Below are 27,897 nucleotides of genomic sequence, written 5' to 3' on the forward strand. Positions count from 1 at the left end.
TCTATCAACACTGTCTTTCTTAAACAGAGTTGAAATGGAGATGCATCTGCACTGATTCACCAGAGTACCGCACTTTGTTTTCTTGTTTACTTTGATGCTCTCAGAGTGCATCGCTATGGATGAGAGGTGCACCTGCTGAATGTAACATAAGAAGGTGGTGACTGATAAAGTAGTGTTGGCAAAACGTGACCGATTGCATAAGAGTCCCAGCAGCTAAAATAGATAGGTAGGGTATTAACATGGGGATCACTGTGATCTGAATCTGATACTGGTCTGGACTGGACACTGCAGTCTCTGTCTCGCTCTTTCTCTTTCTGTCTCACTAACACACATATCCTCCCTGATTGGACCAGGGGCACTGTTAATTTGTGAGTGAGTGAGTGAGTGAGTGAGTGAGTGAGTGAAAAGAGATATTGCTCTTCTCCAAGCACTCTGACTTTCCACTTTGAGTCAGCTGTAAAAACAACACTCATATAAATAGAGGGAGAATTAGCTGGCACGGCAGTGATTATAACAACAAATACACAAATTCAACACACACATAAGCAAACTAAAGACCATCTTGCGATAGGACCACACCAGTCGCAACGCTGAATTTGGCCAGGGGCGTAAAGCGGGGGGCAATGCCCCCTTCCCTACTCTCTATCTCCCTAGTTCTAGTGCTCTTGTTCGGACCACACCCATTTTCAAACTCAGCCTTCATTTCGATCTCAACTACACACCTGTTAAATTTTCTGACTGCATCTTGGACAGTTGCGGTGACAAAATCGGGCTACAGACAGATATATAAACACCTAGCAAAGTGCTCAAATCCGCCTCTGTGGTGGTTTTCACTACATTAGGTGTATCCAGGACACACACACAGACTCACAAGCAACAATACCATCGCTGTTGCAGCTGGTAAAAACACACACGTGGTCCTCATTTGACTGTGGGTTAGGTAGTCACTAAAGCTAACTAATGTACAGTGTTGAAAAGAGAGCTGAGAAATAATCTGAAGTATTCACATGCACACACACACACACACACACACCTGCACTTACAAGCACACCACCTGGATACACACACTTTATTTATTTACTTTGTTTATTCATTTGTTTATTGGTATTTTGCCTTTATCAATGAGCATAAAATGCACTTTTTCTGACCCTGTCCTAATCCTTTCATGTATAACTTTGTATATACTGTAGGTTGTGGGATCTTGGAAATGATTAAGCGGTTAAGCCGCCAAAGCAAAACTTTTTTACGAATGTTGTGCGCCACTCAGGGTTTCACTTTTGTTGTATTCTTGTTTTAGCATAATAAATGTATTGTGAGTTTTTCCATCACTTGTGCGTGTCATTTTTACACAGTTTATCATAGTAATGAGATGTAGCTTCTTTCGTAAAGCAACTCCAGCTTAGTACCTGTAGACAGGTTAGGGTGTCAGATATACAGTAATAAAGTACTTAATATGAAGTTGCAATTGTACGTCACATACAACAAGCGTGTTTTATTACCATTTTCTGCACATAACTAGCAAGGTACGAGACAGGTTATACGACTCAGCAAACAGGAGAAGATAAATGTCAATCTGGGCTAGTTGCCTTATCACGACAACTTATTAAAAAAGGCCGGTCACCTTCTGCCCAATTACAAGCTCCATTTAGGTATTTATCTCTGACCAAGAGAAAGCATGTTTAGTTGTTTTTTTTCGTCATATTGTGCATTTGTTTGTCTTTATTTCCTTTGTTTTATATGTGTCCAAGATAAAAATTGTTATAATTTCCCTCATTTAGCATTCAGCCTGTACAACAAGTCCTTTTGATCAGTCTAAATATTTGGCTGTGCACACATTTGTTGCCAATGCCAAACCATCTGCCACACTGACTCATCAAGCCCACCCACGCTCTTTTGAGAGTCCACCATTTCCACAAGGTACCTCCTTTTTCGTCTAATCACCATGCACTGTACCTTCCCCAGTATTTCATTGTGGCTCTTTAATCAAACACAGACTTGAGTATGTGGGCGTAAAGTGTTGCAGATAAAAGGGCAGTCATGGTCAAAACTGCAAATGTGTGGATACATAATGCAGGTGTCTTTATTTATGGAACAAGGTTAGGTTTTCTATTCTAATCTAATCCTCATCCTTATTGTGGAGTTTGCCTGTTTGAAAAGTATGTCATGCCTCCAGTGCCCACACACATTATGACTTGCATGTGTAAAAACACACACACACACACAGTCGCCTCTCTTTTTCTGCCCTGGCACCATAAGCAGTTGATAATTTACACAAAAAGCAGCGACAGTGTTTGCTCTGGTCCTGAGCTGCCAGGATCAGACAGGGACAGATCCAGTGTCCAGAGGTTAAACCAGATGCGCCAAACTGCTGGTGTCCATTACTCATCTCTCTCGTCTCAAAACTTTGTTCTCGGTGTTCCCATTTCTCCGCATCTTTACCTGCAAACACAGATGGACACATATTGTGCTTTTAAGGGGAACTCCCAACAATTGTACACATCAAAGTCAGTTTACAGGTCTTTGGATGTATAACTACATATGTGAAGCAAAGTCTTTCTGGTGGTGTGGAGTTAGAAAGAAGTGAACTTTCCAGACCTCTGTGGCTTGCTTCTCATCTCTGCTTGAGGCTACATTAGCCACACCTAGCACACACTTGATTCTTCGACTGAACTGTCGGCCAGTCAAGTTGCATAGTATGTCATGTGGGCGCCAGGTTTTGGCAAAGAAGAATATGTGGAATAAAAAAAAAGGATATGTCTGGTTCTGCTGCATTGGTTTTGAACCTTTTGTTTTTTTATGTGTCTATAAGAATTCATTGCTAAATTGTTAATCGTACTAGAAGAGTCACAGAATGTCATAGGCGTGACAAATGGAGGGGAAGAGCTGATCTGCCCACATGCCAGAATGAAAGTAGAAATTCCAGTTTGCCCATCAAAGCACCTGTCAGTCAGAGCACTTGACTATGCTTCAATTTATTCTTTTGAAGCTTTTCTCTCTGTGTCTCGTGTGAAGACACCTCAGAAGTCCTCAAGGCATGACAATCCTTCAGGCATGAAAAGGCAGAAACCTCCAAAGGCTTCTCCAAAAACAGCAGCACCAGGACCCAACTTCTGGCAGACTTCAAAGGCACATCATTTTTTTTTTAATATAAGAATAAAACCATCGTATTCTCCTCTTTTCCTTGCCTTAAGAGGTGAACTTTCTCTCTGTTAGGCACTTGCTCTGACTGCAGTGTTATTCCACTTATTAAAACCCCAGGGGTAGGGTGACACACACACACACACACACACACACACACACACACACACACACACACACACACACACACACACACACACATTAGCAGTTGTCTGTCTGAGTCAAACATTCTCAACATGTGCAGGACGTAGTCAGATCATGTTTCTTTTTAACACCATATAAAATGACATCTCTAGTCAGGTGTCAGAACAAATTTTGTGTGTGTGTGTGTGTGTGTGTGTGTGTGTGTGTGTGTGTGTGTGTGTGTCCATGCCAGTATGCATTTTTGTCTGTGCATGTTGTTTATGTGTGTTTGTTCACATAGTTAACCCTAATGAAAGCAGGCATGTTGACTGCAAACAGCCCTGTTCAGTAACAGGCTCACAGCCAGCAGGACAGAGGGTTTACACACGTAAACATACTCACATGTGGTGTAAGAGTACTGACGCAACTATGGATCTCCCAATGGAGTCACACACACACACACACACACACACACACACACACACACACACACACACACACACACACACAAACAGTGCTAGATGTTATAAATAAGCATGTCTAATTCAAAGAAGCAGCAAGAAGGAAGCTCAGAGTTCCACCGTCCATGAATGCAAAACTGACCTCTCAGTTTACAGAGATAATGTCTCATATTCCAAACAGCCCATCAGTGCCTTAGAAGAGGTCAAAGGTCACGTCTTTCTTTCTTTCTCACTTTCCCTTTTTTGTTGTCCTTTGTGAGGAAAAAAAGTGGTTTGACAATTAATTACTGGTTTGACAAAATAAATAGGCCTATAGAAAATCTAAACTCAAGGTCCACTCACTAGTTCTTTACAGAGCTTTATACTGTATATAGAAGGAGATAGTTTACTCAGTTCTCATTACATGGCCTAAATTAATTTTAAGATTAAGCTATCCTACAGTATATGAAGTAGTTAGAACAACATTAATTATGCTTACACATTAATGCATCAATAATTATAATCCAATAATATAGTATATATTATTCTGAAATAGGCCATTCTCTATAATGAGTATTTTTACGGGTACTTTAAGTAAGTATATGTTGATGTGAATACTAATGTGCTTTTCCTTAAGTAAGAGTTTGGATGCAGGACTTGTACTTTCTACACTGTGGTATTACTACTTTTATTGGAATGAAAGAGCTGAGTGCTTGTGTCTTACAACCACCTGTTAACTCAGGTAACGTGATGACAACTGAGCTATCTCCATGACAACTGAAAAAAGTCTATCCAGTAAGAAAGACTGTGAGAGTGCAGTTGAAAGGTCTGTAAAAACTAGTAAGTAGACCTTGAGTTGGGATATTTTATTGTCAAACTAATGTATTTCTGTTTGACACTCTTTCTCACAAGGTCTAATTAATTAGAAAAAGCTAACAGAAGTTAAAATGGGTTTCCCTCACAAAGGGCAACAAAAGAAAGAGTAGTAGTTTATTTTTTAGAGCTGACCTAAACTTTACCACTCTTTGACATTTACATTTCTGTACCCAAATATACCCTGTTTGGAAATCCTCTGTTTTATACCAGCATGTTTTGTTAGATTTTTTTATGCCAACCAGTTGACGGTTCCTCTACTTGTCTTATCAAATTAAGCAAATCCCTTGGCTGAGGATGAAGACAGGAAATTGTAACACTCTTCATTAAGACGAGCGGTTGCTATTTATGTTGCGATGACAACTCTGCCTCTGCACCCATGGGAGAGACCATCCCCAATATCTGCACTCAATAATGGATTCAGGTTTCTATTTATACTCTGTATTTCTCTCTCCTCCTTTCTCTATGATTGTCATTCAGCCAGCTCTCATAATAATTATAGCTGTTGGCCATCATAAAAAGGCTGTTACAGAAATAAACCAAGGCCTCGGTAGACGACATGGGCAGTTATTTGAGAGAGTGAGGTGCGTAGGTAACTGTAACTCTACCCATCTAGTTGTAGCAGGGTACAGTCAAATGTGTCTGTACCTCAGAAACTGGGCCACAGAAATGAGCCTAAACTTTATTACATGCTGATTTCAAGAAAGCTATATAGTCTGATTATCTCATGGAAAAAAACATGTAATTTGGTTATGGTTAAGCACTCTGGTTAATTTAAGTCTGTCATCATGGTTAAAGTCATGGGGGATTTAAGCCCTAAAAATTATAATATCAAAAAACTTTTTTTAAAATCAATTTTGGTGCTTCAAGTAAGAGTTTACGAATGTGTCTGTTAGTGACAGAGGACAAACAATTACAGGTTCAAAGGGCTTGACATTTTTTTGGAGTTTAATATCCTGTGTCGCCAATGCTATGCACCTGTAACCCAGTCAAGGAAAGGGTTAACAGAAACATAGTTTTGGCCAATCGGAGGTGGTTGTGCCAGACTCCCGCTTTTGGCTGAGTGTCTATCTAATAATCTGTCAGAGGGAGAGCAGGAGTGCGGTTGTGAAGTTTAATGTTGGTAATCCCCATGCAGAGAAGAAGTGAGGAAATTGGTAATTTCATGGCGCAGATTAGAACCCAAATTAAACGTAAGCAACTAAAATTGCTGAACGTTACAACATTGTGTCAAATTTAGTTCCATGATAGTGTTAATAGTGTCAAAAAAACGTTAGCTGACGTTGTTGTTCAGTAGCTAGCTAGCTCAGAGATTATCGGCTAATGAAATTACTGATTTAGGAGGGGATGTTAACACTTTTCCAGACACCTTGTCACATTCTCATAAGGGGCTGAGCCCCCCTAAACGTTTGATCCTAGAATCGCCCCTGGTTAAAGTCTCCCATCATGTAGCCTGAATCCAGATGGAAGCTATCATAGACACGTCTATCGGAGCCAGCTAATATGTTCCAGTCTAGTCCAGTCTTTCATGTTTACAGTCGATTAGCTAGGGATACGTAGCGTCCTCTGCTGGAGCACTGGCGAACTACGCTTTTTAAATAAAGTTTATTTTGTTTACAGAATTCATTTAGCTAAACATGGCCACCCTAGCAACGTCACGATGCGCTGATAAACATTGCCCGGTAGCTATCACAGAGTTATTCACTGCATGGGTTGTACAATTGACCTGTATTAGTTAGCTAGTCGACAACATTTTAATTATTTCAAATGTTTAACATTTTCAGGGAAAGCGGACATATGGCGTAACGCTACTGTTGAACGACTGACGAGCTAGCGGTCGTTAACCAATACTAGCCGATGTTGCATACTTTAGCTAACGTTACTGACATAACGTTACTGAAATCCGGTGTACACTCGTCATTAATTAGTGTAATAATTTTGCAGTGTTTGTCTCATATGGTTTGCCTGGTGTTTTGTAAGAGATATGTCGCCCCTACTAGCTAGCTGTCCGAAAATGGATATGTTGGTTTGGTTAACATGGTGCTGTGGTTCCAGATTGACGAGGCACAGATTACATTATCGACATCGTTGACGTTAAGGAAGCTCCATCCAAAATGGATTACATGTATAAATGCACTTGTTGTTATATATTGCACTATGATCAGCTGTTGTGTTTTCCTTTCACTAAATGCATTTGAGCAGGGAGAGAGAGACTCCAGCAGTGTCCAGCAGCAGCTCTGCACATCACCCCTTGTCAGCAGTGACAGCGTGGATCAGAGGCTAGCCAGGCAGAAAGCTGCTCAGTTTCTCAGGGAAGCTGAGAAAAACAGGAGGCAGTAAGTGTCATAGATATAAAACAAAAAAAAACTTCTTCTTTGGGTTTTAACTACGGGTTTTAACGGTAGCTTGCATCCTTAATTAATCCTTAACACTACTGCCATCTTCTGGAGTTGGTTAACTCCTACAGTGTCCAGTAAGACAGATTGTCCTCATTATCAGTCCTGTTCTCATTAGGAAGCTGACCAAAGCATCTTGTGCCTTGTTCACTTTCAACACACCTGTTATCCCAACTCGTTTAATTTCTTCCAACATGTCCTTTCTTTCTGATACATATTTCCTGCAACTAACAACCACATACTGTACAGTTTCAGGTACCTCACAATGATCACAGAAACAGTTAGATGCTTCCCTATAATGTGATGTGTGCTAAAAAGGTTGATGTGTCCTATTCTCAGCCTGCTTATTGTTACTTGCTCTTTCTGTTTTGTTCTCCTACTTCTTAACATACTCTTCCTTTTTGGATTGAGAGGCAGTTAGTGAAGCTACTCAGGATCATTTCACATTGAATTTAAATATTTAACTTTCACTGTGGAGATACAGTGGGTAATAAAATGACAAGAATGCCCTACAATAAATGAAATCCAACATTACCACAAACTACAGCCTCAAAATAAAGTACATGTCTGACACAGTCTCAACAAACAAAATGTACATTATGTATAAGCTTAAAAAAATATATTTATTTTTCTAATGTATTGCATTGTATGGTGTTTGTTTTGTTTTGTCCAGCCTGTGTTTCATATGTGTTTTTTATTTTTAGCCCTACTTACTTTTCACACATCTTTTGTATGAGGAGTAAGATAATACTCTTGTACAAGCTTGACAATAGCAAGAACTGATTTAGTGCTGCTGAGTCACCACTGTAAATGAGACAAGCAAAACCCATTTTATACTTTTACTTTAAAATTTAATGTAATAATAAGAAAAGTAAGGCACATTCTGTATTTTTGCTATATTATATGTAACCGATCACTAAACCACTAACACAACAAATTAATACTTAAACTTTGTGAAGAATTTAAACCTTAATATCCGGTGTGTCTTTACAGGACAATGGTGTAAAATACCTCTTTTCTCACAGGATTGAAAAGTTGGAGAAAGAGAGGACGCTGACTGCTCAGTGCAGAAAGAATGGCTGGACAGATGTGCCTGGAGAACTGGAAGAGTACGGGAAAGTGCTGGAGGAAGAAAGACATGCTGAGAGTGGGTCTTTGTTTGAATTACAGTATCCTAACATTTCCCCCAGATGTTTTAATGTGCAGGGTGACAGGCCCTCTGAGACAGCATTGTTACCGTGGGGTATAAAATACTGTGAAGATTTATATCCAGTTCCTTTTCTCTGCCTACTCCGTGGAAGTGGAGTCATAGCAATGTTAAAGGAAACATCCACCGTCCACACTGCCACTTGAATCAAAACTGCTATTTATAATGTTCTTTGCATTTTTTTCTTTAGAGACAAATCTTCAAAAGCAGCTAGTGAAGATTCATAATGGTGTGAGGAAATTTCAGAGACAGCTAATAGATGTGAAGCCAACTCCTGAGTGTAAGTTTTGTACTTAGAAGTGTTTGTTTATGGTACCTTAAAAACAATTATGCAATTGTATTCTATCACTTATTCAGCCTTCTTGTGAGACATTCATTACTTTGTTGTCATCATTTCTATCAATGTTTGTGCCATTCTGCTACATATTGATATAAAAGATACTATTGTAAAGTAGTTCACTGCTTAATAAAAGCATGGTGATTGTAGTGTCATAATCATGTACAATGCATATCCGATTGTTAATTATGTTTCTGCATTTCTACTTTCAGTAATTGAAAGACTGAAGGAAATAATGTCAGAGGTGGAAATCTCAATTAACAGCCTAAAGGAGGAACAGCGTTCATGGTAACAGGATACATTAAACAGCGTTAGACCAATTTTGACTCAATAACCAGGCTAATTGAAACCACTATAAAATGTAGTGCACAATAACCCTTTAACAAATGGCACCTTAACTTACTGTACTACAGGCAAGTGACAGCTGCTGATTAGTGTTTGCTCCACACTGGGAATGAATATGTGTACTCTAATAAAAATATGTTGAATAGTCCTCTGTGTTTCTCTGTTCCTCTCAGCTTTGAGGAACTTTTGAAGGAGGAGAGGACATGCAGACAGGAGATCGCTGCGTATGAGAAGAAGATTGAAAACTTGAGCCTTGCTGTCAAATCCGACCCCAAACTACCCACAGCTCCCACTGTTAAGGTCTGCCTCCCCTCATCTTTCTCCTTTCTGTGTTTTCTCTGTTGTCCTTCTTTTGTACAATGAAAAGAAAACGGAGAGTTTGTGTTTGAGTATTGAGTGTGTAATAACATAAATAACACAAAAAAGAGTGTTGATAATATGCTTTACATATTGTTAGGAGTCAACAGAAAAATATGTATCTTGTTCTCAGTGTATTTTTTTCCAAATGCATCCATAATTCTGACCCTTGCAGGATATGATTCATACTTTTTTTTTTTTTTTTTTTTCATTAGACCAAACCCCTGGACAGAGACCTCCCTGCAGATGTCAGAGCACTGGAGGCTTTCCTGCTGAAGACAGGAGGCCCTTGTGGTGGCTGGGACCAATATGACCACCAAGCCTTCCTTAAAGTAAGACATTATTCTTATTCTGTCTTGATAACTTGTGTTGTATCTTTGTTCTTCTGCCACCTTCCACTTGCAGATCATTGCACACACGTCCCTGAACACCACTCCGACTTCGATGTTTTCTGCTTCAGACAACTTCAGCAGATGCCAGGCCAAAGGTAAATCGCCCTAAGATCCCGGTCTGACTTACTCTCATCTGTTTGATTTACAGGTCTGGACAAAGCACAGTGGACAACCAGCCTACAGGAAAGAGGTCAAACTGTACCTGCCTAGTAAAACATTGGAAGAGATAGAGCAACACGAGGACTGGCATCAGGAGCTGATCTACCTACAGGACAGAAAGAGAGAGGTAGAGACAAAACATGTATGAGCTCAAAAGGAAAGCAAACCTCATTTGGTAAACACAACAGTCACAACAGCATCACAAGAACTGGCATGTTAAGATGAAGATAAAGAAAAAGCGAAATCCCTCAATACGCTAAGTGAATTTAATCCAGATTGTCCATCCATCCATCCATCCATCCATCCATCTTCGTCCGCTTATCCGGTGTCGGGTCGCGGGGGGAGCAGCTCCAGCAGGGGACCCCAAACTTCCCTTTCCCGAGCAACATTAACCAGCTCCGACTGGGGATCCCGGCGTTCCCAGGCCAGGTTGGAGATATAATCCCTCCACCTAGTCCTGGGTCTTCCCCGAGGCCTCCTCCCAGCTGGACGTGCCTGGAACACCTCCCTAGGGAGGCGCCCAGGGGGCATCCTTACCAGATGCCCGAACCACCTCAACTGGCTCCTTTCGACGCAAAGGAGCAGCGGCTCTCTCCGAGCTCCTCACGGATGACTGAGCTTCTCACCCTATCTCTAAGGGAGACGCCAGCCACTCTCATGAGGAAACCCATTTCGCCGCTTGTACCCTGGATCTCGTTCTTTTCGGTCATGACCCAGCCTTCATGACCATAGGTGAGGGTAGGAACGAAAAACTGACCCGGTAGATCGAGAGCTTTGCCTTCTGGCTCAGCTCTCTTTTCGTCCTGGCGGTGCGATAGATTGAATGCAATACCGCACCCGCTGCGCCGATTCTCCGACCAATCTCCCGCTCCATTGTCCCTCACTCGCGAACAAAACCCCAAGGTACTTGAACTCCTTCACTTGGGGTAAGGACTCATTCCCTACCTGGAGAAGGCATTCCATCGGTTTCCTGCTGAGAACCATGGCCTCCGATTTAGAGGTGCTGATCCTCATCCCAACCGCTTCACACTCGGTTGCGAACCGATCCAGTGAGTGCTGAAGGTCGCAGGCCGATGATGCCATCAGGACCACATCATCTGCAAAGAGCAGCGATGAGATCCCCAGCCCACCAAACTGCAACCCCTCCCCACCCCGACTACGCCTCGATATCCTGTCCATAAATATTACAAACAGGATTGGTGACAAAGCGCAGCCCTGGCGGAGGCCAACCCTCACCTGAAACGAGTCCGACTTACTACCGAGAACCCGGCCATTTTTAGTTGTCAGAATAAAAAAAACACCAAACTGATTTTGGTCATTTATATTATTATTTTGTTTTAGATTAACATTTTACCTTGTTCACTCCACCGACTCCATGATATAGTTCAACCTTTACGATGGGTTTCCAATAGTATGCCTATATTGCTTGTACACTTGTATTCCATTAACTTCAGTTAGACCTGTCTTTATTCTGTATAAACATGCCATTGCCTGGAGCTCAAAATAAGCTGTTTGATAGCTGTGGTACACTAAATATTTTTGCAGTTTACAGTTTTCATTTTTGCTACTTGTCTTCGTACTATACCCAGGCTATTCAGCGGTGGAAAGCCAGCAAGCATCAGGAACGCCAGACCAGAATACAGAGTCAGGAGGAGGTGGAGGAGGCAGGGATTAGGGAGAAGGAGGACAAGAGCCAGGTCCACCAACACAGGTGAGTCAGAAGTAGATCAGAATAGAATAAAAAAACAGAAAGACGAGGTGGAGCAGACATTGATTCCATGGCTAAAGCCGTTAACATCACCCACAAGTCATAAGATCCCCCCAGATCTGATGTGCACCCAAAGTGTTTGATTGGTCACCTGAAGTTAAAATGTTTTGGTGACATATCTGTTTTTGTGTGTTTTTCCCTCTTCTGTTCAAGGACTGAGGAGGAGAGGAGGGAGGCGGCACAGCGACTGGAGGAGTGGAAGGAAGAGAAAAGAAGGAAGGAGAAACAGGAAGAGGAGCAGAGGCTGGCTGAGGAGGTACAAAAGAGGAGACGGGCAAAGGTAATTTTGCGTGTGGGTGTGTGTGTGAAAATTAATTTTACTGTAGTTGTGGTTATTTATCATCAAAGATAGTGCTTCTGTATTGGTACGTACTCATCTGTGTGTTTCTGAGTTCATTAAGCATGATAATCGATATACATACATACATTGATGTAAATAATTTAAGTGCATCTGTGGTGCCCTCAAGAAATATTTGGCTTTATCAAAATGATTTCTGTTTATCAGGAAGAGCGTCGCCGGCAGCTGGAAGTGAAGCTGACCGTTGAGGAGCAGCTACGACTGAAGAGAGAGGAGGAGGAGGAACAGGGGAGGAGGAGGATAGAGGAGGAACAGAGGGAGATGGACGAGAGGAGAAGGGAGGCAGTAAAGGGCATCAAACGCTTTACTGAAAGGGTGCGATGTCTGACAATCACAGAGATACCGAGAAACACCAGTCTGTTTTTGCCTGGTGTTACCACTTTCAAGGGCTGGGGTTTCTCGCTAAAGCACAGTTTTTGTTATGTGAGGTTGTGATGTACAGTATTTAAGGGATGTGAGGTTTTTATCATTTTTTCAAATGTTGGAAAAATAGGCTAAATGTTAGAAAAGAAGTCACTATACTATGTCAAATACAAAGCTTGTCTCTACCTTTCTGCAGGATCTTCAAAAGGTGGAGGCAAAGCTTCAGGAGAAACAGCTCAGGGAAAAAGAGGAAGAGGAAAGACAGAGGAGAATCACTGCTAAGTTGAAGGAGAAGGTAAGGGCTGTACAGTGAACAAGTCAGATCTCTTAAACTCATTAACACAAAGAGAAACATTTCAATCACAAAATTTGAAAATCTTTAATAAACAGGGTTGTTTAGGTAAAGTCAGTTTGTTCCTCATTCAGGTGGATAGTCACATCAGCAGAGACCCCTCCAGGCTTACCCGTCCCACTAAGGGTTGGGAGGAGCGAATGAAACACATTGGACCTTCAGGAGGAGGGCCTGTGCTACAGATGTTTCACAGGTCTGGTTGCCCCAACTTTTATACAATCGCTAGGTCAGGTTTCTGTTTCTAAGGACTGCTTTGGGTAATAATAGGTGATTGCTTGCAGAATCACTGAAATCTTCTGTCATTTTGTTGCAGAGCTGTTCCCACTTGGAGACAAGGCCTGTGATGTGCAAGAAAAGAAGTTAACTGAAATGCATTCAGAATGTTTTTTGTTTTTATAGAAATTATATTATATGAAAAAGTATGCAATGGGACCTCAACACCAGATTGTGCCTTTCTTTGAATCTACTGTTTGCTGCTGTTTGCTATAACTTACTTTAACTTTTACAAAACCATTATTTAAAATAAAAGCTTGCGTAAACGTCACAACTTCTCATCTCTTCAGTCATTTTTTGCTCTGTTAAAATGGTGGAATGGTAACAGTGGTATTGGGTATTCACAGCAAAAGTTATATCCCAAGAAAGAAGAAGAGATCAAGCTTCTGAGATTCTTTTTTGGTACGTCCCTGTAATGTGAGCTTTTATTTTGAAAAACAACCATACCGGAAAAGATTCCTTATAGGTGCGGATGCAAAGATGGCGGAAGAGGAGAGCCAATTTGAAGAATTTGACCAAATAGACTTTTTGAAAGATAGACATGTACGATTCTTCCAGAGGACACTTCAGGTGTTACCTGAGAGATATGCCTCGCTGGAAACAACCAGGTACATTTGCTGGAATGAAAAATGTTGCTTTAGGTCATATGTTTTGCTGAAGAACTTGACTAGCATTAAAGCTAGCTGTGGTTCAACTGCTTTGAATGAAGGCTAGTGCTACTTAGCTTAGCGGGCATGGTAACATCAGCAATGACAGAGAAGTTATGGCAGACTGGCTGTAGTAAAACGAAACTAACTGTACAGTGGGCTACGACACACTGTTCAACTAATTAAAAAAACGTTAGTAGGTTATATTATCATAGGAATAAGGCTCATTTTAAAGTGAACTTCAAGCAAAATGGATTCTTAAATTGGACAGATTATTAATTTGTAAACCTTACTATATCTCCAGTGACGTTACAAGCTTACCAACAGCTGACCTTAAGTGTTAGTCAACCAGGCTTTTTTTTTTTTAAAGATCTTGTTTTAGGTTGGGTTTTATCACTCAGTAATCGAATGTGACTGTTCACTGCCACAGTATACATTGCCCCGGATTTTATGGATAGCTGTGACTATGCATTCATTCTTATAGCTTGTATATGATTGATATCTGCCTTCTTTCCAGGTTAACTATCATATTTTTTGCCCTGTCTGGTCTTGATGTGCTGGACTCTCTGGATGTGATTGATAGGAACACCATGATTGAGTGGATCTATTCCCTACAGGTTCTACCCACAGAGGACCGTAAGTCTCATAGCTTCTCACTTTTTCACACCTGACTGTTAATAAAATGAGATTAAACAGTTAATTATAAAAGGTTTGCAGTACAAGTACTTATTGCCGATCCCAGTATGCAGGAATATTAAAATATATCGTTTTTAGAATAGGGGAAAATAGCACATTCATAATGCAGGAGAAAAACTGCATGTTTTTGCCAAAAAGCCATCTATGTAAAGGGGAGACTAGCGTGTACCCATAGAACCAGTTTTCATTCAGATATCTTGAGATGAGAGGTCAAGGGATGGCCTTGCTAGTTTTTCCCTTGCACAAATGTAGCCTAACTTATTTAGCTTTCTTATTATTCTTCAAGATCCCTGGCAGTCCGGCAGGTCTTTTAGGGTTAAAAGATCAATCTCTGAATATTATGAATCAATATAAGATCATTCAAATGAAGATCGATTTGAATCGGAACAAACGAAAGAAGCAGTCACCGTTGAGAAAATACTTCGAGGAATAGATACTAGAGGCAGAGAGGCTAGTTTAGAAAAGGTTTTTTATTGCTGTAAGGGGCACACTAGGTGTGGTTTCTAAAATTTCCAGGGCAGGGAGCTTAAGTGGTTTGGGTGGTGGTGTGTGAATGTTCATGTAAAAAAATTAAATAACATAAAATGATAGTTTGGAGTTTTTGAAGCGAGGTTGTATGAGGTAGGCTACCTACTATGGTCAGTGTATTACTTAACGTAGATGGTGGTCAGCAGGCTCCCAGTTTGAAGAAGCAGGCAGGACAACCGACATGGAAGCTAAGCAATGTTATGCTTTGGACAGGGACAGCAACAAAACGTATTTGAGCCAACTAAAAAAAAAAGCTAAATAAAGTTTACGCTATATTTAGAATGTTTTCACTGCTTTATCTTGCCGTCAGATAAAATTTTTCCAATGGAGACCTGAAGCTGTTATTTATGCTATTTTCAAAGTCACCAGACTCCCTTAACAAAAACAGGAATTTTACTTTTCAGAACACAGGAGTTGCTGGTCCTTGATGGGTTAGTTTGTTTGATTTTGGTGAATCCAAACTAATCCTTTAAAACACCAAAGTCGCACAATAACAAACTAACTAACCTGCTGGCAAACAAACTGGACTCCACAGGTCCTCCTCACCTCACCTGTTCCAACCGTGCCTCTGTTCATCAGGGAAAGTTGGTCTCTAAATATTTAATGACTTGTTTTTCTCTGTCTCTAACAAGCCACTCTGTACCATCTGTTTAGATGCCCAGTTAGTTCATTATTCAAGACATCAACAGAAATCATAGCAAGCCGTGCTTGATTGGTCTCATTTTTGCTGCTGCCATATGTTTGGGGTCTGGCTGGTTTTCTGGCATTAGATGTGAAAATACAGCATGGGAGGCACTTGAGATTTCCTAATGTGTCACTTCTGTCTCTGATGTTGTTACAGGTACCATTTTTCAAATCAAAATTTGGTTAGCAGAAAGTTTTTTGTTTTCAACATTTGTATGCTGAAAATACATTAATATATAATAATATTTTTGGCTTGACTGAATACAAATTTGAAAAGTACAAATTCAAGATTAAGTAAGCATTGCACTTCCTGTCATGTAGTGCAACATCTTCAATTTGTTGTGAGCCATTTCAGTCAGAAATGGTAATATTATGTGTGACACATTTATGAAATATTGTACTCAGATGAGTTTGGTTGCCATTTGCAGTATGATGATATTTTGTTAATTGGGTTCTGCCATATCTATTGTTTCTGTCATGGCCAGTAGATGGCAGCAGTATACTTTTTAGCTAGCTGAGCATCTTTGCAGCACCTTTTTGGGAGGTCAATACAGACAGAATGAGACCTAGTTTGTGAGACAGTAAAACAGAGTAGGGCAGCAGAGTAGGGCTTTCTTGTTCCAGTTTGTCTTTGTGATTATCAGTACATAATGCTTTCTTACATCTCTACCTTCTCTACTCCTGTCATTTTCTTACAGAAGTTAACCTTAGTCGTTGTGGGTTTCGAGGATCGTCACATATTGGAATTCCTTACAGCACTAAGGTACTGCCTTACCCCACTTACCCACACTGTTTTTAGACCTCATCCCAAGTTTGACCAAACATTTTGTCTTGTATGTAAAATATAAAGCACCCCCTCCCTTTGTATTAGTCTAAAGATACATTTTGGGTAAACATATTCACTGCTGTGATCCCATTTGCAATAATCCTTCTTAAAATATTTTTTAGCCATTTCCATCATTGTCCCAAGTCGTTCTTTCACATTAGGGGGTCTGGGCCATTTCCAGTTTTATTAGCATAATTTCAGCAGCTGTCATTGTAGGATGTGGTTGTCACACTTGGCTTTGCTTCTCTTTCCCCTATGGAGACATAGTTGTCGATGTAATGGCAAAAAGTTCTGTTTTTAGCTGTCTGTAGAAAGCTAAATAATTGATCTGTCTGGTCTTGTCTGGTTGTTTTTAAACTGCTTCTTTTTCTCCAGATGTTTGTCTTAAATACTGTAATCTGTCATTTCTGTTTGACATTACATTGCAGTTGTATGAATAATATCTCGTTTTGACATTTTCTTCAGGGGCCAGGTGTGCTCCATCCATATGACAGTGGCCATGTAGCCATGACCTACACTGGGCTGTGCTCACTGCTAATACTGGGAGATGACCTGAGCCGAGTTAACAAACAGGCCTGTCTGGCTGGTCTCAGAGCACTGCAGCTGGAGGACGGCAGGTCAGTGTACACACACACACACACACACACACACACACACACACACACACACACACACACACACACACACACACACACTCACACATTTACACCCTGATTTATACTGGCACTTCACTCTGACTCATTTATACCTGAACTCATGTGAACACTAGCAGTCTTAATGCAGACTAATATTAACTCACGTTGGGTCCTACAACAGTAGTTTCTTTGTCCACACACACACTGACAGACACACAAATACATTTTGTATATCATGTCTGGCAGATAACCCTATCTTCAGACATTAATATATGAATTAACACTTTAGCAATTTCATATGACTATGATATGACTTAAATGCTCACATTCTGAACATAACATAACTCTCCTGTCTTTGTGGCTTTCTGTGTTTTGCTTCCAGTTTCTACGCAGTGCCAGAAGGAAGTGAAAATGATATACGGTTTATCTACTGTGCAGCCAGTATCTGTTACATGCTGGATGACTGGTCAGGCATGGACATCCAAAAGGCCATTGAGTACATAAGGGGAAGTTTGGTGAGTAGATGTTAAAAACGTAGAATGAAGCATTTACCTGTGGGGCGATTAAGACGTTTTTGGTACAACCTCTGTTTCTGCAGCATTCAAAGCAGTGCCTCTACACTTGAATAGGGAGAATAGGCCAACCATCTTCAGTAGGTGGCATTCTGCCTAGAAATACTTCATTTATAATAAATGTGTGTGTGTGTGTGTGTGTGGGGGGGGGGTCTTAAAGCTGTAGCAGAGGTTTTTTCCACCTCACCAGGTGAAAAACATGTTCCAAGTTTATGATGTGGCACTTAAGTGATATTTTTGTCAGATTGTTGACTAACATTTAAATCAACCCTTTCTTTAGTCTCAGTGTTTTGATTTGCCATCAGACATGGGTTTGGCACATCAAAGTGGTCTGTGTGAGGTATTGTCTTCATGCCCGTCATCTCAGTCTCTTGTACAATTCAAGTCCCAGAGCAGATGGTCTCATTCACCTCTAAACTATAGCTTATTTTAAGTTGAAGACATTTAACACAAGAGTGTTTCATTACATAGTATCTCCATTGTGCACAGGGTGTGTATGACTCTCTGTTTCTCTCACACACACACACACACAGACCGAAGAGAGAAAGAGCTCTGTTAATTAGTTAACGGACAACTGTGATTCTTGTCTGAAAGATATATTTATCCACTGGCCACATGCTGGCGAGTGTATTCCAAAATGTTTTTTGGCAATGCAAGTAAGCTGTTGGTGACTTTAAAGGAGAATTCCGGCACAAAAATAAACCTAGGGGTTAATAACATATGTGTACCGAGTCGACCGTTCTCTGGGATCTGTTTTCATGCTAATCGAATGTGTCTCTAGCTTGAAACAAGCTAGTGCAAACCGCTGATTAGCTTATAAAGCATTCAATTAGCAATAAAACAGATCCCAGAGAACGGTCAACTTGGTACACGTTATTAACCCCTAGGTTCATTTTGCGCCGGAATTGTCCTTTAAGTATACAGAAACCACCAGATGACAGCTGGTTTAGTGTTGAAAATCCCTGGAACAGTAGTTTACTAGCTTCACTGAAGTTTCACTTACATTTGTATGGTGCCATGTGTCCGTTTACCAACATTATTGTTATGGTCTGATCAGACCAGTGACTGCCATCTGTTGAACTTGTGTTTTTTTATTAGGAACCACTGCTTATGTTGTTTTTCATAAAATTGCTTTGAAACTTGTCAGTTTCATGAGATATCATTTCTTCTTTCTATGAATAGAAATAATTTCAACCTAAAGGTTGTGAAGTAAGTTAATTTTAGCTGCTCTGTTTCATAAAAAAAAAAAAAAGTTGGTTTAGTCCGTGAAATAAAAGTTAAACCCATCTGGGACCATTACCACTTCTTGTGTAACATTTTAACATTTTTAGTTAAATGAAAGACTGGTCAAATATGTGAGGAAAGCCTAAACAACAAAAGTGCACTCTAGCTGTTGGATAAAAAATAAAACTTGATTTAACTGAATTAAGGGAAATTTAGCAAGTTAGTAATTAATACAGTGGATGCCTGATTGCAACACAACTAAATACAAGGAAGAAGGAAATGCCAGATGATGCATCCAGTTGTGACCGGTAAGAACAAATAGTATGTCTGAAGACTCATTTTGAGAATGACACATCACATTTGAGCAGTTCTGTAGTTCCAATGCCAGTTAAAACAGTTGGGAAGGCAAGGCAGCTTTATTTGTATAGCACATTTCAGCAATAGGGCAATTCAAAGTGCTTTACATAAAACATTAAAGAGCAGTTAGAAAACAATTAAAAACAATTTAAAAACATTAAAAGACAAGAATAAAATTGATAGTGCTGTATAAGAATAAAAGTTACAGTGGAGTATAAGAAATTAAAGCTAATAAAATAGATTATTTAAAGAAAAGCAACATCAAAAAGATAGGTCTTTAGCTTAGATTTAAAAGAACTGAGAGTTGCAGCGGACCTACAGGTTTCTGGGAGTTTGTTCCAAATATGTGGAGCATAAAAACTGAACGCTGCTTCCCCCTGTTTAGTTCTGACTCTGGGGACAACAAGTAGACCTGTCCCAGATGACCTGAGAGGTCTGGGTGGGTCATAGTGTAGTAGCAGATCAGAAATGTATTTTGGCCCTAAACCGTTTAGTGATTTATAAACCAGCAAAAGTATTTTGAAATCAATTCTTTGAGGCACTGGAAGCCAATGTAGAGACTTCAGTACTGGAGCGATGTGATCCACTTTCTTGGTTTTAGTGAGGACTCGAGCAGCAGCGTTTTGAATCAGCTGCAGCTGTCTAATTGATTTTTTAGGGAGACCTGTAAAGACACCGTTACAGTAGTCAAGTCTACTGAAGATAAAAGCATGGACAAGTTTTTCCAGATCCTGCTGAGACATAAGTCCTTTAACCCTTGATATATTTTTAAGGTGATAATAGGCAGATTTTTTTTACATTATGTTAATGTAGCTTTTAAAATTCAGGTCTGAGTCCATGACTACTCCAAGATTTCTGGCTTTGTCTGTTGTTTTTAACATTGTCGTTTGAAGCTGAGCGCTGACTTTCAATCGTTCCTCTTTTGCTCCAAAAACAACCACCTCCGTTTTTTCTTCATTTAATTTAAGAAAGTTCTGGCACATCCGATCATTAATCTGTTCAATGCACATATTTAATTGTTGTATTGGGCTATAGTTCCCTGGTGATAAGGTTATGTAAATTTGTGTGTCATCCGCATAACTATGGTAACTTATTTTGTTGTTTTCCATAATCTGAGCCAGTGGAAGCATGTAGATGTTGAACAGAAGAGGCCCCAGAACTGAGCCTTGGGGAACTCTGCACGTCATATTTGTATGCTCAGATGTATAATTACCTCTAGACACAAAGTAGTCCCTATTCTTTAAATATGATTCAAACCACTTTAGTACTGAGCCAGAAAGACCAACCCAGTTTTCCAATCGGTCAAGCAATATGTCATGGTCTACTGTATCAAATGCAGCACTGAGATCAAGTGATACTAAAACTGAAATTTTACCACTATCTGTGTTAAAGTGGATGTCATTAAAGACTTTAACAAGAGCCGTCTCAGTGCTGTGGTGTGGTCGAAAACCTGACTGGAAGTCATCAAAACTGTTGTTTAGCAATAAGAAAAGGTTGAGTTGTTGATGATTTTACTTAAAAATGGAAGGTTTGATATCGGCCTATAGTTGCTCATTAGTGTCGTGTCTAGATTGTTCTTTTTTAGGAGTGGCTTGATGACTGCAGTTTTTAGGGCCTGTGGGAAGATACCTGAGAGTAGAGATGTGTTTCTGATATGTAGAAGATCAGAAGCCAAACAATTCGAAACATTTTTGAAAACACCCGTTGGTAGAATATCAAGGCAACAGGAGGAGGTTTTCAGATGTTGTGTAATGTCCTCCAGGTTTTTAAGGTTGATCGTATGAAATTGTGTCATGTTGGAATTTGTTTTGCGTGCAAGGCATGTTGGTGTTTGTTCATGGTGACCACTTTAAATTCAGTTTTAAATAATGACTCACAATTGTATATTTATGCTTTTAAAAGATAGGTTCAATATTAATAAATACAGGGAGTAAATGTATGCAGTTCAGCCTCTGCTGACGCTAATCTCTTTCCAGGCTCACGTAAGCCTTTCATGACCGTTGAAATATTGCTTGTAATTGAATGGCTCTTCTTTGTCCCCTACACAGTCATACGACAATGGGTTTGGCCAGGGAGCTGGGCGAGAGTCACATGGTGAGTATTGTCATCTTGTAATGGCTTATACTTAGTTACAGATGTCAGAAATGTGCGTTTGAAAGCTGTATGCACGTCGGTGGGTGGGGGGTACAAATTTGCGCACTTGGCAGCCTAGATTCAAATGTCTGATTTATGAATATCATCAAGGTTCATATCGGATCACGTTTGTGGGTGCATTGGTGGTGTCGTAGTAGAGGGCATGACAGAGGCTGATGCGAGTAACTGGTTTAAAGGATTAGCCATTAAAATTAATCTCTGTATATACATTGTCTTCATTAATCCCCCCCCGTCACACACACACACACACACACACACACACACACACACACACACATTTCAAAGCACTGCTTGGAGCCTATCCATAGTCCCCATTTTGACATGTTAAAGGTAGCATTTTCTGTTCACTTTGTGACAGAGTGCATAAATTAAATCTGTAGAAATAAAACCGCTTGAAGGGGCAGATTCTATTGCATCTTGGTTATTTCCCTCCTTGCGATAAATTTAACTTCTATGATTACAGTCTTCAATGAGACTCAGCTCTCTTCTGCAAACCAGCCAACTCTGTCTAAGGGCTGATTACACATCAGTAGAGATATACAGTAGATGCCCATTACCCTTCCCCCCTTGAAGTGTGTGTTGGTTCAGCACCAAGACCTCCCGCACTATTTGCTCTAAATGGCTCCTACACTGTTTTTATAAGGGATTTTGTTTGAGCCACTCTGTAGTTTAATATGTGAAACATGGTATTATAGAAACTATGTGCCAGGGTAATAAATTCACTTTCCCCATGTGTATGTTTTCAGGGTGGTTGGCTTTTATCCCACTGCTTCCTCTATTTTTCAAACATTTTCTGAAGACCGGCCGCTTCTGTTTCCGTTAAATGCACTTAAAAAATTCCCAATTGTTGGTTTCCATGAATAAAGTACTGTTGCCCGTGAGGGAAAATAGTTACATTCAGGTGTGAAAATGTATCCCAAACCTACTCTTAGAGTAAATTATCTTGGATTCCACAGTTATGCTTGATTCAGATTTATGTTTACCCCCCTGATCGTCTTGTGCCTCCAGCAGATAGTGAGCTAGACATCACACACATCGGTAGATTTACACCCCTGACCCCCACACTTCACCCCACCTTTTCTTTGTTTGTCTCCATCACACACACACACACAAATGCAGATAAGCAGCCAGAGATGGCGTGGATGTTTAGGGATGCGTTAAAGGCTTGGTGGTAATGAAAGCAGTTGACAGTTGGGTTGTAGAAGGTGACGGATAGCTGCTGCTTGTGTCCGTACTGATAACAGCCTGCCATTAATCGATGAGCACACTCATGTTTGTATGACTCTAGCTGTAAAGACATTTTGCATTCATTCCCTGCCCAAAGCATTTATTCTTTTCCACTGAAAAAGGTTTCAATTATTGTGCAGAGAAGTATAAACATGCAGGCATGAGGTAGCTCCACATTGTGATTATTTCCCAGTTAAGGTGGAAAGTGAGCTGCATGCTATCAAATATTTGGCGGTAAAAGAGCCCACACGCAGACACGCCCTCTGTTTTTACAGCAGGGCCCTGTAATCATCTATTTGTCTGTCATCAAAACATGTCAGGCTGAACCACTGGAAATGCATTTCAATTGTGATACATTGTCAAAAATCAGTAGTCTCCATTTAATTGGATTCATTTGTGTTATAAATTGTCCATATATATCCACTGTCTGTGTGCCCAGGTGGCTGGACGTACTGCGCCATAGCGTCTCTGTGTCTGATGGGTCGGCTGGAGGAAGCTCTGAGTCAGCGGGAGCTGGACAGGATCCGTCGCTGGTGTATCATGAGACAGCAGAGCGGCTTCCAAGGGCGCCCCAACAAACCTGTAGACACATGCTACTCCTTTTGGGTGGGAGCTACGCTCGAGGTACACGCTGGTGTAACAGACAGTCACATACACACTCCTGCATGCATTAACATGTGTAGTGCATTTAAGTATTTTACCTCTGATTTGCCAGCATTTTTTCATGAGACAGAAGTTTTAAGAAGTGTAGCGGCATGCACTAAATACCATGGGGAATTTTTTTAATAGCACTGTATATACTCGCACTGTTGAAACAACTGGGTTAATCCCACACCCACATACACAAAACCCAAAAGAACGTGTGAGCAAACCTTTCAGCATGTGGGTCATAACTATGCCAGAGGTACTTGCATACGTGCACACACATGGTCCAGAAAACTGTGAGCTAAACTGCAACTAGCTATGACTAAGCCAGGGATACAACCACACACGCACATAAGCAAACACAATGCAGGAAAACTGTGAATTTCTGGGTCAAAACTGTGCCAGAGGGACAAATGCGTGTGTTTTCTCCACTAGTATCAATATAGATGGAGATTGCAATAATCTACCTTTTGTGAAATTAAATGCAATGGCATAAGCATTATCGCGCTCTCTAAAACACAGCATGCTCCACATCTTTGTAATTGAAGATGTATTTTAAATTGAAGAAACAACCAGTTGAAAATAATTAACAACTCTGAATTATATTGTTTAGTTTTTGTGTTTGCTTCATGGTGAACCCTCTCTCTCCTTCCTCTCCTTTTCACTCACACTCTTGCCCCACCCACTCTCTCTCTCCTGTCCCAGCTGTTAGATGTGTTCCAGTATACGAACTTTGACAAGAACAGGAGCTTCATCCTGTCCACGCAGGATCGGTTGGTAGGGGGATTCGCCAAGTGGCCGGACAGCCATCCAGGTGAATAATTTGACTCGGCTGTTTCAGGAACATCTGCCAGTCATCAGAGTGCAAATAAAAAGACACTAGAGGAAAGCCAATTACAGAATACTGCCATGGTTGTTTATATGGTATTATAAGTAGGAGTGACACAAAACTCGTGTACCTTTTTAATACTGCATTAAAGGCAACAGCAGTGTAGTGGTGGGTGGGGTTGAATGGCGTGTTTAATGTCTTTGTGGTCGAAACGCAAATAGACTATGTAGAGATTGCTGTTTAACATATTGTTGCAGTTTGTTTTCCAGTAGGTTCAAAGATTACGCATCAACAAAAAAGATGTTGGAACTGAGCAGTTTCGATGTCCTTTTTATTGTCTTTCGGCTGAACAGTTTGTACCCTGGCCTCCACAGGTGCTGAGAGGTCAGGGTGGAGTTGTGGTTGGCAGTTTTTACTTGAGATCAATGGAAACACTCTTGTAATCCTAAACTTCAATGCTGCACATGTTTGTGTGTGTGTGTGTGTGTTTGTGTTCTTGTGTTCTTGCTGGCCCTTGTAATGTGTAATTGATGAGGCGATTGTTCGTAGGTAGCCCGAGGACATGGGAGATTCAGCTCCTCACATTACAGGAACAAGAGGGAGGGAAGATGGGCTGGAAAAGAACAATGAGGCAAAACAGACCCTGTATTGACAAAGACAAAACAAAAGAGTTTTAGGAAATTAAAGGGACTCTTTTGAAGCATGGTTACAGATAGTATTGGACTTGCGTGTACTTTTAACAGTGCAGTGGGAAGGTAACATTGACATAGAACAAAAGAAAGTGCTGTGTATTTGTCAAGCAGATCTGGACCAAATGTAGCTTGAACAGTTGACACAACCTGCTTATGTCCACATTCACTCTTTTAAGAAGGAATTAAGGTCATGCTCATCTGTTTTAAATGTTTAGAACAGTTGGTTTAATGTAGTGACAGGGTGGTTAAAATTTCAGCCCAAATTGATTGAATTGATTCTCAGTAAAAATCAAAATATCATATGAATGTGCTGTTGCCATTGCCCTTGTAAAGACTCAAGTATTGATTAGTTTGAAAGGTTTCTATGCTGAAAATCCATTCTCTCCAGTATATCTCGCAGTATGATTAACCGTATGTGATACCACATGCACAACTTGCTCCTCTGATTTGGCAGCTCATTCCTTGACCGAATTGACAGAGCTGCCAAAACAACATGGAGTAAAGCCTAGTCTTTGCTGTATCCTGGTATCTCCGCCTTGATAACCCTAACAGCAGACAGTTATTGTGATCAAAATGCAGCAGGAGGCAGCTGTTTTCAGCAAAAGCACTCTTAAAAACCCACTTTACACTACCTGCATAGCAACAAACTGCAGACAGACATCGTAACATCTTGGTCTTACCTTGTTAATGCTCTGCATATTTCTTATTTTGAACTTACTGTAATCAATAACATGAATTTGATTATTTCATGTGTACTTTTTTTTTTTTTTTTTTTACATTCAATTTTTTTAGCTGACTCTTTTATCCAAAACAACTTCCTATAAGTGCATTTAACCATGGAGGTACAAACTCAGAACAATAAGAATCCCATAGAAGTACATTAGCTTCAAATAAACCAAACTACCAAGTGCAATTTTATTTTTTATTTTATTTTTATAACCAGCATCTCCTTAGCCAAGGTGCATTTGAAAATGATGTGTATACAATTGCCCAATATCACAATTTGTGGTATGTACATCTAAATTGAAAAATATTACCTTATCAATCAAACCTTGGAATAATCCTGTAGCTCAGTCTGTAGGGAGTTGGGTTGGGAACCAGAGGGTCGCTGGTTCATGTCCCCATACGGTGGTGGACTAGTAGCTGCAGAGGTGCCAGTTCACCTCCTGGGCACTGCCAAGGTGATCTTGAGCAAGGCACCGAACCCCCAACGGCTCGGGGCGCCTGTTCATCGAAAGCTGCAGCCCCCTCAGTCTGACATCTCTCCATTAGTGCATATATAGGTAGTGAGCATTCGTGTGAAATTCAGGCTAGTTTGTAATGTGTATTCTAACAACAGAGTGAAAAACATTGTAATTTCCCTTGCGGGATTAATAAAGTTTAAATTGTTATTATTTTTCTTATTCTTCTTTACAACCTTAATTTAAGTCCACATGAATCCTGATTGATGCAGCTAATGGTGCTTTGATTGATTCTTATGTCTTTGTCCAATCATCTGTCATTTAATTATAATTCAATTACTGGTCCATTTACTGGCCTGTGCTGCTTTTACTCTGGTCCCAGGGGAGGGAAAGGGCCATGTTGCTAACCTATATGCATTATTTATATCTTCTTAAAGGAGTAGTACAACAAAAAACCATGCTTCTGCATAATGGTGGTTTTTATATTGGAAATAACATTTTGTTAATTCAGTAATGGAGAGTGAGGTGACAAATACTATCGTCTTCATAGCTCTGATCAAGTCTACAGACCTGTCACACGCAGGTGCTTCTGCTGCCAGACATGTTACCATCACTGACCTAGTTTCTCCCTTTTTCCCTCCTTTCTTTCACTCGTTCGTCCCTCACTATGTTCCCCATTTCTTCACTCTCCCCCTTTCTCTCACCTTTTCTTTCCACCAGACCCTCTCCATGCCTACTTAGGGCTGTGTGGTTTGTCTCTGATCGGAGAGCCCAGTTTGAGGAAGGTCCACCCAGCTCTTAACATCACCCAGAGAGCCTTTCAGCACGTCCAGCAGCTGCAGCAGACGTGGAGGGGCAGCACTGGCAGCTGTAGCAGACAGCACTGAAAGCAGGGTGTCCCACAGCTCTGTCTCTGAACAGGTTCAGTAATCGGGAACATCTAACCGTAGTCAGTCAAAGGTGACTGGAATTTTGCTCTGTCTTGAAGACGTTTGGCCACTCATGTGAGAGGCCTCCTCATTTCAGAAATCAAGAAGGTATTTAAGAGCCCAGTTACACGGTAGTAACTTTGGGGAGCTTATTTTAAGTCCATCAAGAGTGACTTTTCTGTTAAGCAACATACGCCACACTTCTTTTTTTCTTTTTTTTTTGCTGCCTTTTGATTATTAGACCGTTGTAAATAACAATGTGCATTGTAGTTTGTGGGGATAAAGTGATGTGCCAGAAAGTCAAATTTGAGTCACTAGCGACTCGAAGAAATTCCAGATGCCTCAATTTTGCTAACTTTTTCATGATGCAGTTTTGGAAGCTTCTTGCTCCTCATCATAGTCAACAACACAATCTGCTGTAAGCCTTCCTAGCCAAGGATGAACTGACTCACTTCACGTGAACATAAGAAACATCCTCAAACTAAATTGTATTCACTGAGACCCTGTCGAGGGCTTGGGGAAAATCTAACTTGTGTCTTTAAATGGTTATGGAGTGACTGGTGGCTTCAGTAGCTGAAAGTTTTTAGAGGGGCTGAATAATGTCCTGGTTAAGGTTGGGTACCGAAACTCGGTGCCAATAGGGAACCGGTGCCGACGTAAACGGTAGTAACGAGACCGAATAAGAACGAAAGTTTCGGTGCCTGACTTTACACTACACCTGACAGCATGTAACGTTAGCCTACCTTTAGCTAGCAGCTGGATTAATCACGGTTAAAATGCTGACAGCTAACGTTAAACAGTGTAAAGTGTGACTGTATTTCACTGTGGAGGACTTCAACAGCGGGATGTAACAGTCTGCTCTGCAGCGCAGCAGCTGCCGTTGTCGCAATTCATAGATATACAGTATGTTTATATGGTCGGAATTAAACAACACAGACGGTGCGTTCACTTGCAGCTGCCATTGTCGGAATTAAACAACACAGATTCACTTAAAACTGGTAGCCTCGTGGTGCATTGACAGTAATTGTAAAATACCCTTTTCCCATCTGGGGTTCAACAGCAATTTACTGGTGAAATAAGTTATTGTTATAGTTATTACGTTATTATTAAATCTTTAATTTTGACCATGGCCTTAGCAATAAACAAGTCACTGACTGTTGTTTACTACCCTTTTTTTTTTTTTTTAACTT

The 27,897-nt window shown here is 40.5% G+C and overlaps 2 protein-coding genes across 3 annotated transcripts; both read left to right on the forward strand.

Annotated features, from left to right (window-relative positions):
• The first annotated feature begins 6,033 nt into the window (after positions 1 to 6,033).
• On the forward strand, positions 6,034 to 13,162 carry ccdc112 (coiled-coil domain containing 112). 2 transcript variants are annotated; one of them, XM_028578717.1, is made up of 14 exons: positions 6,034 to 6,256; positions 6,774 to 6,910; positions 7,996 to 8,117; positions 8,368 to 8,457; positions 8,727 to 8,802; positions 9,033 to 9,159; positions 9,432 to 9,548; positions 9,757 to 9,894; positions 11,357 to 11,478; positions 11,689 to 11,815; positions 12,041 to 12,208; positions 12,453 to 12,551; positions 12,683 to 12,801; positions 12,922 to 13,162. In XM_028578717.1, exons 1-14 carry the CDS (start codon positions 6,212 to 6,214, stop codon positions 12,950 to 12,952), a joined length of 1,518 nt encoding a protein of 505 aa, XP_028434518.1. In that variant the 5' UTR covers positions 6,034 to 6,211; the 3' UTR covers positions 12,953 to 13,162. The 2 variants fall into 2 exon arrangements, with proteins under 2 accessions (XP_028434518.1, XP_028434519.1); XM_028578718.1 differs by having other exon boundaries at positions 6,035 to 6,256; positions 6,777 to 6,910.
• A 172-nt stretch (positions 13,163 to 13,334) lies between these two features.
• Positions 13,335 to 27,385, forward strand: pggt1b (protein geranylgeranyltransferase type I, beta subunit). Its single transcript, XM_028578553.1, has 9 exons — positions 13,335 to 13,489; positions 14,046 to 14,164; positions 16,135 to 16,199; positions 16,728 to 16,879; positions 17,280 to 17,412; positions 21,099 to 21,144; positions 22,871 to 23,055; positions 23,782 to 23,890; positions 26,499 to 27,385. Exons 1-9 carry the CDS (start codon positions 13,362 to 13,364, stop codon positions 26,663 to 26,665), a joined length of 1,104 nt encoding a protein of 367 aa, XP_028434354.1. The 5' UTR covers positions 13,335 to 13,361; the 3' UTR covers positions 26,666 to 27,385.
• Positions 27,386 to 27,897: the final 512 nt, after the last annotated feature.

Source organism: Perca flavescens, chromosome 5, assembly GCF_004354835.1.
Source record: "Perca flavescens isolate YP-PL-M2 chromosome 5, PFLA_1.0, whole genome shotgun sequence".
In the NCBI taxonomy this organism is placed as follows: Eukaryota; Metazoa; Chordata; class Actinopteri; order Perciformes; family Percidae; genus Perca; species Perca flavescens.